The 18,672-nt window shown below is 36.8% G+C and overlaps 1 protein-coding gene across 1 annotated transcript in view; it reads right to left on the bottom strand.

Moving 5' to 3' along the window:
- Positions 1-18,672, bottom strand: part of MEIKIN (meiotic kinetochore factor) — an 87,139-nt gene that overhangs the window by 38,893 nt on the left and 29,574 nt on the right. Inside the window, exons 7-9 of the mRNA XM_044227782.1 lie at positions 18,348-18,387; positions 7,438-7,502; positions 2,210-2,280 (exon numbers count right to left, since the gene is read on the bottom strand). Coding sequence (XP_044083717.1) covers positions 2,210-2,280; positions 7,438-7,502; positions 18,348-18,387 — 176 coding nt within the window. The remainder of the gene's footprint in view (positions 1-2,209; positions 2,281-7,437; positions 7,503-18,347; positions 18,388-18,672) is intronic.

The following is an 18,672-nucleotide window of genomic DNA, read 5'->3' as shown; positions in this document are numbered from 1 at the left end:
ATTGGTAGATAGGCCTTTAGTAATGTAGTGGCAAGGTGTAAGTCATAGGGCTATGATTAGGTCTTTTTTGTTGAGCCTTTACACCTGGGGGGTAAAATTTGCCAGTACTTCTTAGTCCCCATATCTTCTTAGGTTGGACAGGACACGTAGAGACACCTTTATCTGGATATTTCCATTCCTCCACGTGGAAGGCTAGAGAGAGCTGGAATTGGAATATTTCCTTTCCTCATTTGTAAAAGCAGAGCTGGCTGAAGTTGGGTATTTCCTTTCCCCAAGGTAGGTCAGGCTCTACTAAAACCCCAACAAGTTAGGCTCTGGTGAAATACATTCTCCCGAAGGAAGGCTTTGTTAAGAACAGAATATTCCAGTATATTTCAAGATGGTTCTTTTCCTCTTCCCATTACCAAAAGCATGAAGGGATTTTTCTCAGATATTGACTGTGAGGATCTGATAAAGGTCCTTCCTAAAGATAAAACTCTTTAGGTTTTTAGATAAAAAAGTGTTAAGCCCCCCTGATGACTGTGTCCATCTTGAGTTTTTAACTCTCATCATTGTCCTCACTGAGCCTCTAGCAACTCATCAACCACACCAACACTGGTTTTCCCATCCCAGCAATGGTTCTCAGGGAGGTTTCTGTTCAAGTGTTTTTGCTCCAGTAATTCATGAGTCTCTGTATCCAACTGTCTTTCCAAGTATTAGTGCAGCACTTTGGCCTATGACATAATTTTTCTGACATATCTAAAAAGACTTATTGATTTTTAACTTTGTTCAGGTTTTTTTTTTAAGGTTTATTCATTTATTTAAGAGAGAGAGAGAGACTGAGAGATAGAACAAGTACAGGGGTTGGGGATAGAGGGAGAGAGTCTCGATCAGGCTCCACAGAGAGCCCAGAGCTAAACAGGGCCCAATCCCAAGATCCCAAGATCACCATCCAAGCAGAAACAAAAAGTCAGGCACTGAACTGACTGCACCACCCAGGTGGTTCAGGTTTTTACTTGTTAGGCCAAAGTGGAGACTTCTAAGTTCCTTACGTGCTAGACCAGAAACTGGAAGTCCTCCAAATTTGCAAAGTTCTTTATAACCTGGGATTCCAAGCAACATTCAGTATTATTAATCACTCCCCCTTTTAGGAATAAATATTCTTGCCTCTTCTCCTATGATACCACATTCTGTTCATTTTCCTCTTTTCCTCTGTCCACTCTTTTCTACCTGACTATTGAATATTCCAAGGAATGATCCTGGACTCTTTTCTCTTCTTCACTCTGTAGAAACTCATTCTTTCTCAGGTGCTTTCATCTATTTGTATAAACTTAGAAATATCTGCAACACTGTATACTTATCTTCCATTTTCCTGACCTGCAGATTTATAGCCAGTGGTCCTTACAACATTTTCATTTTCATGTACCCTCAGACCCCCTGCCTCTCCTAGGCAAAATTATCTTGAATCCATGCATATTTCCCATCTCTCCTACAAAATATCCTTGTCAAGCCACCACAATCTTGTACCTAAAATATCTGTAACTTCATACTAAGGAATCTTCCTACTGAGACTCTTGCCCTTTTTCAAATTTTTTTTTACCCAATGTATACAATGACAGTAAAGTATAGTGGAAAGAATACAGATATAAGATCCAGAAAAACCTGCCACAAACTCCTCAAACACACTAAATAATATCTAAACCTCATTTTTCTTAGCTATAAAATACATGAAAACAAAGCAAAACAAACAAACAAAAACCTCATAGGTAGGAATAAGAAAAAGATATGATTTATAAAAAGTGCTTAGAATAATGCCTAGCACTGAATAGTCACTCAAAGAGTAGCTCCTGTTACATACAAAATAAAGTTTATATTTCCCCCCAAAGACCTCTAGATTCTAGGGCTAACATATTAATTCACAAATTCTCCTCAGCAGAAAACACTGCTCTAGCTATATAGCGAATGTCTTATTTTTACCTTAAATTAATATTTAATAGACATCCAATTATCTAAAAGGAATTTGGAAAAACTGTAAACTTTCTCTTTCATTAAACTAATTTACAGTATATATTCATGTAACAGTAATGTAATCTAATTCCTAAGTTCAAAATCTGTTTGAAATTATTGACTTAAATAGCTGAAAAATAACTCCTATAAAACCGTTAGTTAAGAATATGTCCTACATCAATGAAATTTATGATTTATATAGTTTTTCTGTTTCAACACTTACTTTTTTCTTTGTTTTCTCAGGCGCTGAAGGGTAAGTTTTCTCAGCAAGTAAAACTTCACAAGCCGCATTATCTGTAAAGAAAAAGATGCTTCAATATTTTAATCATTTAACCTCTCATTAACTATAAGTATAGAAAGTAGAACTCGAATTTGGAAAAAAACAAAAACAAAAACAAAAACAAAACACCCTGATTTTAATGACTGTGTCTTTGAAATAGGTTTAGAAGAAAGGCTTAATATATGTTGAATAACCTGACTTACTACATAAAGGGCTTTATTTTTAAGAGCTCTAGGTTTCACACAAGTAAATAAGCTCTATGTAAAATATTTACTTTTCATTTGGTAGAGAAGGTTGCATGTGATTAGAGTTCTTCAATAACTATCCTTCCATTTCCATTCTCCTGTATTTTCAGGCTCTCCCTTTTTACTGCAAATTTTCTATTAGTATTTAAAATACAGTCAGGACTCTTTCATCTTACCAAAAAATTTATCTGTACCCCATACTCCTTCCTGTTACATCCTTTCTCTCCTCTTCTCCATGGGCATGTTTCTTCAAAGAGTTGTCCACATATACTAATATAACTTCTTCTCCTCCTGTTTACTCCCAAACCCACAGCAATCTAGTTTCAGGTCCCACCTTTATGAGCAGAAACCTTTTCTGTCCTATCTTACTGGACATCAGTACAACAAATATGAACATTTTCCCTCTGGCCCCTTTTATGGCTCTTCTTTATTTCTGACTTTTCTCTTTTTTCACTCTCCAGGCTCAATCCAAGGCAACAAATATCTAGTCTGTTATGTGTCAAAGTTACTGCTATGAGTATTGCAAATTTGGTTTTCTTTATTCTTAACACTAATACCTTGCTTTAAGTCAACACAAGATTTCTCTTCGAATTATTTCAATAGCTTTTCATTTCAGCTCCCTCTGCAGTCCACTGCCTACATTATAAACCTAAAACACAAGTTTAATATCATCTGCTTAAAATTCTTCCAAGGCTCCTCTCTCTCTCTCTCTTTTTTTTTTTTTTTTTTTTTTGCTATTTTAATTGGGATTTTTTTACTTAAAAAAAAAAATTCTTCCAAGGCTTTCCATTGTATTCAAGTTACAACTCAAATGTCTTAACTTAGCATACAAAATCCTGGTTTTTATGAACACTGCCTGTATACTTCTATATTCCCAGCCTCACTGCAAAGGTGAAAAGATTGCTAGATATAATATACGATACCCACTTAAATTTGAATTTCAGATAAACAAATAATTTTTTAGTATAAGTGTTTGCTATGTAATAGTACAAGCATGTGTAATAGTTATGACAAAATTATATTAAAATTATTCACCGTTTACCTGTACCGCTGGGGCTAATAATACATTATATGTTAATTAAAAAATAAAGTGGATACCATATTAAAAAATTATTCACTGTTTATCTGAATTCATATTTAACTGAGCATACTGTATCTTTATTTGCTAAATCTGGCAATCCTTGAGACTACTTACTCCACTCATCTTCATCTCCTAAGGCAGAGAAAAGTAGTAGTTTTGAGAGTTTAGTAAGAGATGAAACTGGTACCAAAATTTGGTAATACATTAAGCAAAGGAAGTAACAAAGATGAGGGTGTCAAGGACGATCTCATGCTTCTGGTCTGCTAAGCTACATTTAGTAACTAAGATGGAGGACACTGGAAGACCAGGTTTGGTCTTGGTCATGACAGTTCTCAGTTTTCAATGCTTATTTTATTTAATCTCTTGCTAATTTATGTTACAGTTAGTTCTAAATGTTGGAGTCTTCCATTTACATTCTTTTTGCATGTTTGTTTTCTATTCCACTTCCTAGGTAATCTCATCTATATTCTTGACTCTAGATACTTATCTAGATACAGCTTGTCTCTGCCCTAAATTCCAGACTCCTGTGTCACAAACTGCTTTCATGACATCTCTATCTGAAGGCCTCCAAATGTTTTAATATTTTATTGAAGCACTTCACATACACAGTAATGGGCACAAATCTTAAATGTGTATGTATTCACCTATATAGTCACTGGCCAAATCAAGATATAAAATATTTCCAACACCCCAGAAGTTTCCTATATGTTTTTTTCCCAGTCAGGACTCCCTTTCCAAAGATTATCACTATTCTTGCTTCTACTACATAAAACACTCTTGCCTGTTATTGAACTTCATATGTACAGAATTACACAATACATACATATTTGTGTCTGTGTTATTTTGTGAAATATTAAGTACATGAGTAGACAGATCAAATTTAATGTTGAAACCAAATTCTCTTAATCAGTCTCCCAACTTGCTCTGTCTTCCAGTGCTCCCATTTCAAGAAATGATACCATCATTCATCCACCTGCTAAAACCAATAATTTTAGACTCATCCTTAACTTCTATTTTCCTCTCTCGTGCAACATTCAGCCACATCAGAAAATCCTGGCACATCTGCTTTAAGATAGATTCTGAATCAGACCACTGTCCCACTTTGGTCTCATATACCACTATCTGACCACCACAATAATCTAACAGGGTCTCTTTGCTTTCATTTGCCATCTTAGACAATCCTCCACATGGTAGCCAGAGTGATCATTCAAAATATATCTAATCATGTCATCCCTTTGCCCTAAAATGTGTTTCTAGGCACATTTAGAATAAAATCCCTGCTTCTTATGATGGCATAGGAGACTCTACATTATACCATTCGATTTCTCCCTGAACACAACTGAAGTCATTCTTTTTTTTAAAACTGATTTTGCTCCAGTCATTCTAACCTCTTTTCTATTCATCAAACATGCAGAGCTCATTTCCATCTCCTGGTCTTTTCTCTTGTTTTTTTTTTTTTTTTTTCCTTTGCCTAGCATGCTTTGTCACAGATTTTCACATGATCCACTCTCTCACTTCATTCAAGCTCTGTACAAATGTAATCTCCTCAGAGAGTCCTATCCTATTACCGTGTTTAAAATAGCATCCCTAGTCACACTCTGTTTTTACCTGCTTTATTTTCCTTCAGTACTCTTATTCCTGACATTGTTGTATATTTATTTAACTGTTTATTGTCTTTCTTCCTCTACTATAACATAGTTCTTTTAGGGCAAGGTCTCCGTCATGTTCCCCAGCAACTAAAATACTTTGTGTCACACTGTAGGTGATTAATAAATATTTGTTGAATGAATGGAATTAATAAATAGTGTGATGAGGTATCTCTGAAACATCCAAGGGGAGATGTTTAGAAGGCACCTGCATAAAAAGGTCTTAGCCTCAGAGGAGAATCTTTAATGAGAGAAAACTCAGAAGCCCTTCTTTTTATAGGACACCTATACATATTAAGGGTTAATTTCAAAAAGATTAAAATCTACGAACTAACCTTGAGGAACTCCCATATTTAATCATTAATAGTGGTAGATAAGATTGCAAATAAGCAGGAATTACCCGAGAAATAATTTATTGTTTATTTGTCTCTATGATTAGACTATTTTCTAACATTTAGTAAAGAACCTGACATACAATTGGAAAAAAGATAGGTTTGTTGAATTAAGGAAGTAAAAAATACCTCTTGAGCAAGATACGACTTAATTTTAAATTTCAAGTTAATCAATCACATAAAAGAATACAAAAGCATACATAATTTCAGAATCACTATTTTCCCTTACTACTAGGCCTTACAAAAAACATTTTCTATCACCAAAGCAAAATATTTTATTGGGCAAGACCTAAATAAAATCATGATTGTTTTTGGTATGCTTACCACTTTCCCTTTCATAACCTCTCTTCTCTTGTTCACAAATTCCCTCTTAGGTCTATAAAACAAATCCCCCTTCTAATGTTCACCTTCTAGGGTAATAGATGGCTACTCCTTTAAAAGATGTGTGTTTTGGGGCGCCTGGGTGGCTCAGTGGGTTAAGCCGCTGCCTTCAGCTCAGGTCATGATCTCGGGGTCCCAGGATCGAGTCCCACATCGGGCTCTCTGCTCAGCAGGGAGCCTGCTTCTTCCTCTCTCTCTCTCTCTGCGCCTGCCTCTCTCTGTCTACTTGTGATCTTTGTCTGTCAAATAAATAAATAAAAATCTTAAAAAAAAAAAAAAGATGTGTGTTTTTACAAGTTTAGTTTATATCACTTGATTAATTTCCTTCAGGACAGTCACTATTGGGGCACCTGGGTGGCTCAGTTAGTTAAACATCTGCCTTCGGTTCAGGTCATAATCTCAGGGTCCTGGGATGGAGCCCCATATTGGGCTCCCTGCTTGGTGGAAAGCCTGCCTCTCCCTCTCCTTCTGCCTGTTGCTCTGCTTGTTTGTGCTCTCTCTCTCCCTCTCTGTCAAATAAATAATAAAATCTTTTAAAAAAAGAACAGCAACTATTTTAATCATTTTTATACTCGAGTTCCTAACATAAAACCTGGCATGTAGAAAATACTGATTAAGTTGGGGCACCTGTGTGGCTCAGTGGGTTAAAGCCTCTGCCTTCGGCTCTGGTTGTGATCCTAGGGTCCTGGTATCAAGCCCCACATCAGGCTCTCTGCTCAGCAGGGAGCCTGCTTCCCCGCTCTCTCTCTGCCTGCCTCTCTGCCTACTTGTGATCTCTGTCTGTGAAATAAATAAAAATAAAAAACTTAAAAAAAAAAGAAAGAAAATACTGATTAAGAGAATTTCTTAAAGTGACAATTATGTAAAAAAACCTTTTTTTCTTTATATAAACATACCTATTAAGAGCTAAATCAGCAATTCTTCAAGTTTACCCCAAAACAGATGCTATAAAACTTGATTCAGGAAATGAAAATAGCAATCTGATAGCATAAATTAAAAAGGTTGGAAATGTTTAGTTAAGTTCATCCTAATAATAAACTAAATTATTTAGTATCTATTATGCAAGGTACTATGTTGATTTTTATTTTCAATCATCACACATAATTCCAATATATCTGTTTATCGATTATGTTCCTTTCCCTTGACTGAAACTCAGGAGGCAAGGACTTTATATCACTCCTCACTGCTGTAAATATAGCAACACAGAGTACATACTCAGAAAATGTTTATGAAATGACTTAATGAAGGGTGTTACAGGGATAGTTAAGACCCTCATTCTAATATCACATATCTTCATTTCTTAAAATACAACCAAGCTAAAAAGCACTCAGTTTCCTGGGCTACCAATTTTATCAAAATATGCTGTACTGTCACAAAAATAAAGAAATACAGAATTATGAAGATGATTAGTTTTAGTATTTATTACCTGATTCTGAATGTGAAGTACTCTTTGGTTTTGAAGTAATATTTTGGTCTGCTAATGTCATCACTCTATAATAAGAACAAATTAATGGTTATTCTCTTAATCTTTCAGTAACTTTTGAGAATCCTCAAATAATACTTAAAATAATAACATTTATATTTATATCAAATGTCCTAGAAAAAATATAACTGGTTAAAAATGTCCCTGTATCTATATGAAAAAGTAGTTTAATAATAAAAAGCAATATATTTATACATTTTTCAGTGTGAGATGATACAAATAGAGGAAAAGGTATAGTGTTCAGAATCAGACAAACCTAGGGTTAAAGCCCAGTTCTGCTACTCACACTTGAGTGGTCTTGGAAATTTACTTAATTGTCTTGACTCTTGTTTCCCTCATTTATTTAAAAAAAAAAAAAAGGCAATCTTGTTTCCTAGGATTCTTGTGGTAACAATCTCAAGTAACATTAAATATAATTCTTTTAAAAATTAATATCCTTTTTTCTCTCTTTTTATTAAAGATTTTATTTATTTATTTATTTGAGAGAACATGAGCATCAGTGGGGGTAGGGGCAGAGGAAAAGGGAGAGGGAGAGGGAGAAGCAGACTTTCCACTGAGCAGGGAGCCCAATGTACGGCTCGGTCCCAGGACACTGGGATCATGACCTAACTTTAACTGCTTAACTGACTTAGCCAACCAGGCACCCCTATCCTTTTGTCTTTTACAAATTATACCACCCAATTCTATTGAAATGTGTATGAAAGAATTACAAGAGGAATACCAAAGGATCAAAGCTCAGCCTTTGACCACCAAAATGGGATTTCTGAATTCCTGGCAAGACAACGGAGTTGAAAACCAAATGCGAGAAGGTAATTTTCTAAATTCCTATTGTCGGCTTATTGAACGATCGAATTCAGTAAGCAAAAAAAAAAAAAATTTAGGAAATGGAAACAAAGGCAAAAATGAACTACTGGGGCTTCATCAAGATAAAAAGCTTTTGCACAGCAAAGGAAATAATTGACAAAACCAAAAGACAACTGACAGAATGGGAGAAGATATTTGCAAACAACATATCAGATAAAGGGCTAGTATCCAAAATCTCTAAGGAACTTATCAAACTCAACACCCAAAGAACACATACTCCAATTGAGAAATGGACAGAGGACATGAACAGACATTTCTGCAAAGAAGACATCCAAATGGCCAACAGACACATGAACAAATCCACCACATCACTTAGCATCAGGGAAGCATAAGTCAACCACAATGAGATACCACCTCACACCAGTCAGAATGGCTAAAATTAACACGTTAGGAAATGACAGATGTTGGTGAGGATGTGGAGAAAGTGGAACCCAAGTGGGAATGCGAGCTGGTGCAGCTTCTCTGGAGTACTGAGTTGAAAGTTGAAAACAGAACTACCCTACAGCCCAGCAATTGCACTACTGGGTATTTACCCCAAAGATGTAAATGTAGTGTCTGAAGGGGAGCCTGCACCCCAATGTTCATAGCAGCAATGTCCACAATAGCCAAACTGTGAAAAAAGCCCAGATGTCCATTGACAGATGAATGGATAAGGTTGTGGTATATATACATATACACACACAACACAGTGTTACGCAGCCATCAGAAAATGAAATCTTGCCATTTGCAACAATGTGGATGGAACCAGAGGGCATTATGCCAAGTGAAATAATTCAATCAGAGAAAGATAATTATCCTATGATCTCACTGATATGTGGAATGTAAGAAATGAGGCAGAGGATCATAGGGCAAGAGAGGAAAAAATGAAACAAGATGAAACCAGAGAGGGAGACAAACCATAAGAGACTCCTAATCAAAGGAAAATAACTGAGGGTTGTTAGAGGGAAGAGGAGTGTAGGGATTATGTAACTCTGGGTGACGGACATTAGGGAGGGTATGTGTTGTAATAAGCACTGGGTATTATATAAGAGTGATGAATCACAAGCCTGTACCCCTGAAATCAATAATACATTATGTTAATTTAAAAAAATGAAGAAAAAACCCAATTTTATTCTATCCTATTTTCTTTTTAAAAAAATTTTTTTTTAAAGATTTTATCTATCTGTCAGAGAGAGAGAGAGACAGCGCGAGCAAGCACAGGCAGACAGAGCGGCAGGCAGAGGCAGAGGGAGAAGCAGGCTTCCCGCCAAGCTAAGAGCCTAATGTGGGACTTGATCCCAGGACACTGGGATCATGACCTGAGCCGAAGGCAGCCGCTTAACCAACTGAGCCACCCAGGCGTCCCTCTATCCTATTTTCATTTTAAAAGAATCCTGTCAAAAATAGTGCTTTCTTGCCCCTGAATGAACTTTTAGGTGTATCCCATTGTTTTTATGGTATTCTCTTATATAATAAAAGTCATTTTGGGGTAATAAAAATGGGAATGGGGGTACCTGTCAATTTATTTTGTTTTCATCTATTGAGGTCCCTGTTCAAGCTCTAAGACTACTTGAAAACCACATTTAATATCCTGGTACATTCCTCAAGTTCCTCTTAACATATGTAGGTGAAAACCACAGAGTTTTACTATTTGCTACAGAGTGTAGAAAAAAATTCAGGATGTGACCAAAGATAGATTCCTGCTCCATGCCTTCCACCTAGAGGACTACTGCTAAGAAAAAGGGGACAGCGTCTTGGGAAACAAGCAGTTTGACAGTGGGAACTGACTTCTCTCCATCAAGCCCTAAATCTGGAAGCGGGAGTACTAGGTACAAAGATGACATTAGATGACATTAGAAGAAGTGAAGAGTAAGCCAAAAGCAGAGGGGGCATGTGCCAAATTCACTCTAGGTGGAGATATCCTCAAAGGGCAGAAATTCGACATCAAAATAAGAGTTTGAACTATTCAGTGTTCGGGAGACCTCAGTTAGCCCTCCTTGAGAGTCCCTTAATTCCTGTAGATTGTGAATGAGTTCTCAAGGTTCCAAATACCAAGGGCAGTGCAGAAGGTACTCAAATTAGAACCAAAATACTTGACTTGGGCCACTACCACTACTCTACCACAAAGGTTGCAGAAAGGCAATCAAGTCAAAATACAGTTGGAGGACTTCAAAGACATCCAAGGAGTTTTGGGTAGCAACACAAGGTAAGTTGAGAATGAAATCAGCAATGGAGGATCTCAGGCCCTAAATAAGGATGTAAGGTCATCAAAAATTTTACCAGCAGAGTCTAGCCCAGGTACAGAACCAGTCTTAAAACCTCTACCATAAATTAATATAAGTCCAGAGACAACATGTGGATCCCAAACAACCTCAAGGCCCCAACTTTATCCCTCCCCCCGCTCTGGCTTGTTCCTGTACCTATAAGGAACCTATATTTAGGGTGACCATTTATTCAAACTGGCACCTTTCCAAGAGTAAAAGGGAGTTCTACTAAAATTTATGTCAGAACAGTAGACACATACTAGGACAGTCCCAGGCAAATCAAGAGGTATGATAATCTACCTATATGCCATACTCAGGAATATGTCATAAGGAAAAAAATCTGTAAGATTCAGCATTCACCCAAAGAGACTTTTAACTGGAAGTAAATGGATGGCACTTATAAGTTTAACATTTCCAAGCTAAAAAGGAGAGAAGGGAAAGGAGAGCCTATGAGAAGTTGAAGTCAGTTAATTTAAAAAATAAATAAGCTACATATGAAACTAATATTCTACTTCATGTTCACTAACTGGAATTTAAATAAAAATTTTAAGAGTGCCTGGGTGGCTCAGTCCATTAAGCATCCTACTCTTTTTTTTTAATTTTTTATTTTTTATATAAACATATATTTTTATCCCCAGGGGTACAGGTCTGTGAATCGCCAGGTTTACACACTTCACAGCACTCACCAAAGCACATACCCTCCCCAATGTCCATAACCCCACCCCCTTCTCCGAACCCCACTCCCCCCAGCAACCCTCAGTTTGTTTTGTGAGATTAAGAGTCACTATGGTTTGTCTCCCTCCCAATCCCATCTTGTTTCATTGATTCTTCTCCTACCCACTTAAGCCCCCATGTTGCATCACCACTTCCTCATATCAGGGAGATCATATGATAGCTGTCTTTCTCCGCTTGACTTATTTCGCTAAGCATGATACGCTCTAGTTCCATCCATGTTGTCGCAAATGTCAAGATTTCATTTCTTTTGATGGCTGCATAGTATTCCATTGTGTATATATACCACCTCTTCTTTATCCATTCATCTGTTGATGGACATCTAGGTTCTTTCCATAGTTTGGCTATTGTGGACATTGCTGCTAAGCATCCTACTCTTGATTCAGGTCAGGTCTTGGTTCAGGTCATGATCTCAAGGTCCTGGGATTGAGCCCCCACATCAGGCTCCCTGCTCAGTGGGCAGTCTGCTTATTTCCTTTCCCCCTACTCATCTCCTAGCTTGAACTCTCTCTCTCTCTCTCTCTTAAATAAATAAACCTTTAAAAATAGAGAAGCAAATAAATAGATACATACATACAAACTTAAGGAAGGAAGGAAGGGAGGCAAGGAGGAAGGGAGGAAGCAAAGGAAAGGAAAGGAAAGAGAGAAGGGAAGGGAAAAGAAGAGAGATGAAAGCTCTATTTTCTCTATATAACCATGTGGTACATTTTATTTTTTAAAGATAGGGCAACATTTAGGGGGAACAGAAAATAAGATCAGATACACATAATCAAGCACTGTATTACATTTGCTCCATGCGATATATAGGCAACACTCATTGAACTGGATATATACATATCTTTCATCAATATAAACTAAACTCCCTTTCTTTATTAGGTACTATGTCAAAGTTGTAGGATTTTAATTTTGTGAATGTGTACTTAATTAAAGAGAATGCCAAAAATAACTAATAGTCAAAAGTGGTATAATTACTATTACTATCCAAACTCTCCTTTCTTCCTAAAAATATATTGCATTGTAAATTGTGGAAGGGATTTAAAATTATATATCATCATTTCTCTGTGGTGACGTTAATAATTTATCTTCAGAATTTTCATTGTTGCTCACCTTCAATTTGTAAAAAATGTAAAATCTGTGAAGCACAATAAGAAGTACAAATAAAATGAGGTATGCCAGTAAAATATTCCCTTTTCTTCAGAAATTTTTTTACCACTTAGATACAAGCATATTTGTAAGGTGGCTTTCACACTAACACTATTCTTTTCTCACTCCACACAATTTTCTAGGGTGACAACAATCCCTTCAGCCCAGAATCATTCCCTTGCTAACCAGGCTGGAATATTTAACTACTTGCCCATTAAAACCACCTCAAAGTGTTCTAGGTACTTCAGTATTTTCCACACTAAAATTATCTGTCATGCCAACTCACTCTTGCTTCTCTGTTTGTGTTCCTTCATCCAATGAATTAGTCATCATTTACCCAGTTTCCTAAGTCAGAGGGCTAGAAACCATGTCGAACCTCCACCTTCCTCCCTTAACCAACCAAACATTAAAAATTACTGATTATCCCTTCTGAATTGTTCTGAAGTTTTCCCTTTTTGCTGTCCTTGCTGATAAAGTTCAGGTCCTAATTACCCTCACTTGAAATGCTACAGAAGACATTCCTTCAATCTAATCACTCTTTCTAATCCTTCTTCTTTGTTGCAAAAGTGATTATTCTAAGACAGAAATATTATCATGCATATGTCTGTGGGATATGCATGTGGTGGGATAACAGGCAAGAATTTTGAGTGAGTAATGTAAAAGTTCTAAGAGATCTGCCCTATAAAAGTATAGCAATCCTCACCCCCATAAACTCATCAGCACAGAATACCTAAATCATAAAGACCCACCAAGGAAGATAACATTGTACCATCTACTATTTCATTCTAATTTAAAAAATCAACTTATAAGATAGTAAGAGTTGTAACATTATTTGACAGACACAAAATCTATCAAGTAGCTATAGGACTTTTCCTTGTATCTCAAAAAGCTGAGAGCCAAAATGTGGTTCAATTAAATCATCCGACTCTTAACTCTTATAGCTTATTTATTTTTGGTCTATTATCTTTACTACCTGTATTTTCTATTAAAAATGATATTTCCTTGGTTTCCTAAGTCTTAGCTTTTTTTAAAGTTTTATTGATGCAATTCACATATCATATAATTCACCCATATAAAGTATATATTCAATGGCTTTTAATATATTTAGAGAGTTGTGCAACTGTCATACATTTAATTTTAGAACATTTTCATCACCCCAAAAAGAATCCCTATACCCATGAAGCAGCCAGTCCCTATTTCTTCCCAAACACCCTAGACTTAAGCAATCACTAATCTTTCTGTCTAGACAGATTTGTCTATTCTGGATACCTCATATGATTGCAACCATAAAGTATGTGCTCTTATATGACTGGCTTCTTTCACTTAGAGTATGTCTGGGGTTCATCCACATTGTAGTATATATCAGAATTTCATTTTTTATTATTGAATAATATTCCATATGTCTATACCATATTTTATTTGTGCATTCATTAGCAGACAGACATTTGGACTGTTTCTACTTTTTTGGCTATTATGAATAAAGTTTCTGTGAACATTCATGACAAGATTTTATGTGGACATGTGTTTCCATTTTTCTCAGGTATGCATACTTAGGAGAGGATTGCTGGGTCACATGTAACCTTTTGAGGGACTACCAAACTATTTTCCAAAGCACCTTCACCATTTTAAATTCCCACCAGCAATGTATGAGAGTACCAATTTTTCCATATACAATATAATAGTTATTATCAGTATTTTTAATTATAGCCATCCTAGTGAGTATGAAGTGATTCTCATTCAAGTTGACTCGCATTTCCCTAATGGATAATGATGCTGAGCATATTTTCATGTATTTTTTTTCCATTTATGTATCTTCTTCTTTTTTTTTTTAATCTCTTTTCAGCGTAACAGAATTCATTGTTTTTCGCACCACACCCAGTGCTCCATGCAATACGTGCCCCCCTTAATACCCACCACCTGGCTCCCCCAACCTCCCAACCCCCACCCCTTCAAAACCCTCAGTTTGTTTTTCAGAGTCCGTAGTCTTTCATGGTTCACCTCCCCTTCCAATTTCCCTCAACTCCCTTCTCCTCTCCATCTCCCCTTGTCCTCCATGCTATTTGTTATGCTCCACAAATAAGTGAAACCATATGATAATTGACTCTCTCTGCTTGACTTATTTCACTCAGCATAATCTCTTCCAGTCCTGTCCATGTTGATACAAAAGTTGGGTATTCATCCTTTCTGATGGAGGCATAATACTCCATAGTGTATATGGACCACATCTTCCTTATCCATTCGTCCGTTGAAGGGCATCTTGGTTCTTTCCGCAGTTTGGCGACCATGGCCATTGCTGCTATAAACATTGGGGTACAGATGGCCCTTCTTTTCATTACATCTGTATCTTTGGGGTAAATACCCAGTAGTGCAATTGCAGGGTCATAGGGAAGCTCTATTTTTAATTTCTTAAGGAATCTCCACACTGTTCTCCAAAGTGGCTGCACCAACTTGCCTTCCCACCAACAGTGTAAGAGGGTTCCCCTTTCTCCACATCCTCTCCAACACACATGTTTTCCTGTCTTGCTAATTTTGGCCATTCTAACTGGTGTAAGGTGGTATCTCAATGTGGTTTTAATTTGAATCTCCCTGATGGCTAGTGATGATAAACATTTTTTCATGTGTCTGATAGCCTTTTGTATGTCTTCATTGGAGAAGTGTCTCTTCATATCTTCTGCCCATTTTTTTTTTTTTATTTGTCAGAGAGAGAGAGAGGGAGAGCGAGCGAGCACAGGCAGACAGAATGGCAGGCAGAGGCAGAAGCAGGCTCCCCGCCGAGCAAGGAGCCCAATGTGGGACTCGATCCCAGGACGCTGGGATCATGACCTGGGCCGAAGGCAGCTGCTTAACCAACTGAGCCACCCAGGCGTCCCAATCTTCTGCCCATTTTTTGATATGATTATCTGTTTTGTGTGTGTTGAGTTTGAGAAGTTCTTTATAGATCCTGGATATCAATCTTTTGTCTGTACTGTCATTTGCAAATATCTTCTCCCATTCCGTGGGTTGCCTCTTTGTTTTGTTGACTATTTCCTTTGCTGTGCAGAAGCTTTTGATCTTGATGAAGTCCCAAAAGTTCATTTTCGCTTTTTTTTCTTTACCTTTGGGGACATATCTTGAAAGAAGTTGCTGTGGCTGATATCGAAGAGATTACTGCCTATGTTCTCCTCTAGAATTCTGATGGATTCCTGTCTCACGTTGAGGTCTTTTATCTATTTCGAGTTTATCTTTGTGTACAGTGTAAGAGAATGGTCGAGTTTCAAGAGAAATAAAAGGTATCCAAATTGTCAATGAAGAAGTCAAACTCTCTCTCTTCGCAGATGTCATGATACTTTATATTGAAAACCCAAAAGACTCCACCCCAAACTACTAGAACTCATACAGCAATTCAGTAACGTGGCAGGATACAAAGTCAATGTACAGAAATCAGTGGCTTTCTTATAAATTAACAATGAAAATACAGAAAGGGAAATTAGAGAATCTATTCCATTTACTATAGCACCAAGAACCATAAGATACCTGAGAATAAACCTAACCAAAGAGGTAAAAGATCTGTACTTGAGGAACTACAGAACACTCATGAAGGAAATTGAAGAAGACACAAAAAGATGGAAGACCATTCCATGCTCTTGGATTGGAAGAATAAACATCGTTAAAATGTCTATACTGCCTAGCGCAATCTATACTTTTAATGCCATTCTGATCAAAATTCCACCAGTATTTTTCAAAGAGGTGGAGCAAATAATCCTAAAATTTGTATGGAATCAGAAGAGACCCTGAATTGCTAAGGAAATGTTGAAAAACAAAAATAAAACTGGCGGCATCACGTTACCTGATTTCAAGCTTTACTACAAAGCTGTGATCACCAAGACAGCATGGTACTGGCATAAAAACAAACACATAGACCAGTGGAACAGAGTAGAGAGCCCAGATGGTCTCTATGGTCAACTCTATGGTCAAATAATCTTCGACAAAGCAGGAAAAAATATACAGTGGAAAAAAAGAGAATCTCTTCAATAAATGGTGCTGGGAAAATTGGACAGCTATATGTAGAAGAATGAAACTCGATCATTTATGTATCTTCTATGGAGAAATGCCTGTTTGGATCCTTTGCTCATTTTTAAATAGAGTTACTTTTTCCTTTTATTGTAAGTTGTTAAGAATTCTTTCTAAAAAATTTTTTTAAGATGTTATTTGTTCATTTGGGAGAGAGAAAGAGAACCAGAGATAGTGAGAGAGAGAGCATGACTGGAAAGGAGAGGGAGAAGCAGCCTGCCTGATGATTAGGGAGCCCAACGTGGGGCTCGATTCCAGGACCCTGAGATCATGACCCCAGCCAAAGGCAGACGCTTAACTGAGCCACCCAGGCACTCCAAGAATTCTTTATATATTACAGATACAAGCCCCTTATCAGATATATAATCTGCAAATATTTTATTCCATCCTACGGACTATCTTGTCATTTTCTTTATGGTGTCTCCTGGATTTGTTTTTAAACTTGTATGGATTTTTTCAAGTTCCTTCAAACTTTGAAAATTAAAGTGTTTAAAATTTTTGTTATATTTTATAGGTTTACTGAAAATCTTTCAGAGACTCCCATCACATTCAAGAGAAAATAAAAATCCCAGCCCCTAAGGCCATTCATGATCCAGATTATGATTACCTCCTTCAGTATAGATACCGTCTCTCTCACATATGCCTTACCCCTTAGTCCACAAGCCCCAAACCAAATCCTTGATCTTTGCTCAGAAATGCTTTTCTTTAGTCTCTCCCATTTTAATAAATGACAACACCGTCTTTCTAGTTGCTAAAGCCAAAACCGTGGAGTCAGTCTTCACTATTTTCAGACTCTACCATTCAGAACATCAAAAAGTAACAGTCTATCCTGTTAGTTCTGCTTTCAAAATATATGCAAAATCTGACCTCTCTACCTTTACTCTCACCACTCTAGTCCAATATCTCTTGCTTAGATTATGACAACAGTCTCCTCACTATAATCTCCCTAATTCCTGTCTCTTCATAATCTATTCTCAACAAAACAGCCAGGGTGATTCTTTTAAAACGTAAGTTATTTTTTTTTTAAAGATTTTTATTTATTTATTTGACAGACAGAGATCACAAGTAGGCAGAGAGGCAGGCAGAGAGAAGGAGGAAGTAGGCTCCCCGCTGAGCAGAGAGCCCAATGCAGGGCTTGATCCCATGACCCCAGGATCATGACCTGAGCGGAAGGCAGAGGCTTTAACCCACTGAGCTACCCAGGCGCCCCTAAAAACCGAAGTTATATCATGTCACCCTTCTAAACCTTTCAAAGGCTTTCCAATCCACTTATATTCACTTACATTGTCTTATGTGATATGATGTCTGCTGCTTCTTTCACTTCCTTTCTCCTCTTCCCACATTCCACTCCTAGCACCCAGGCCTTCTTGCCGTGGGTTCATGCTCCAACTATTACTCTTCTCTCCTATGAGTCACACATCTTGCTCTGTCTTCTTTAGGTTTCTGCTTAAATTTCAGTTACGACTTCTCTGACAACACTACTTAAAATAGTGAATCTCCATTCCAATGCTCTCTCACCCCCATTTTACTTTTTCTCTATAGGATTAATTACCACATAGAATAGTATAAATTTACTCACTTATTTATTGTCTACCTCTTCCAACTAAAATGTGGACTTGATGAAGGCAAGAATTTTGTTTTTAATCAATTTCATTCATTACAATATATCTCTAGCAATTAGCATACTTTGGGCACATAATGATTCCTCAACCAACCATGAATAAATGAACACCTGAATTTGTGGGCTAATAATCACTCCAGGTATGTAACTATTAGAACACAGGGTTTTCAAAAGCACAACTTTAAAATGTTAGTTCTTACATTTCTCTCTGGCATTTCTGATAGTCTTCTGAAGACATACCTAAGAAAGGGGAAAAAAACCAATCTATTAGAAATATAATTCAAATAGAGACCAGAGGCAAAAATCAAGTAAAAAGAAATATTCTTTCTAAAGTATATGGTGATAGTATAGTTTATTTTTATAATTTTATTTTTTCATATTGTTTTTATGTCTGCCACTCAAATTAGGTAGAAGTATTTTCAAAATACCAAAATAAACCCAACAAAATTGCTGGGAAATTTTATGAGATGCAGGAATCTATCAGCCTATATTGGGATACTTATAATTTTTGAAGTCCTTTTCAAT

Source organism: Neovison vison, chromosome 1 (genome assembly GCF_020171115.1).
Source record: "Neovison vison isolate M4711 chromosome 1, ASM_NN_V1, whole genome shotgun sequence".
Classification (NCBI taxonomy): domain Eukaryota; kingdom Metazoa; phylum Chordata; class Mammalia; order Carnivora; family Mustelidae; genus Neogale; species Neogale vison.
The sequence above is the reverse complement of the archived record's forward strand: the minus strand, read 5'-3'. Positions and strand labels throughout refer to the sequence as shown.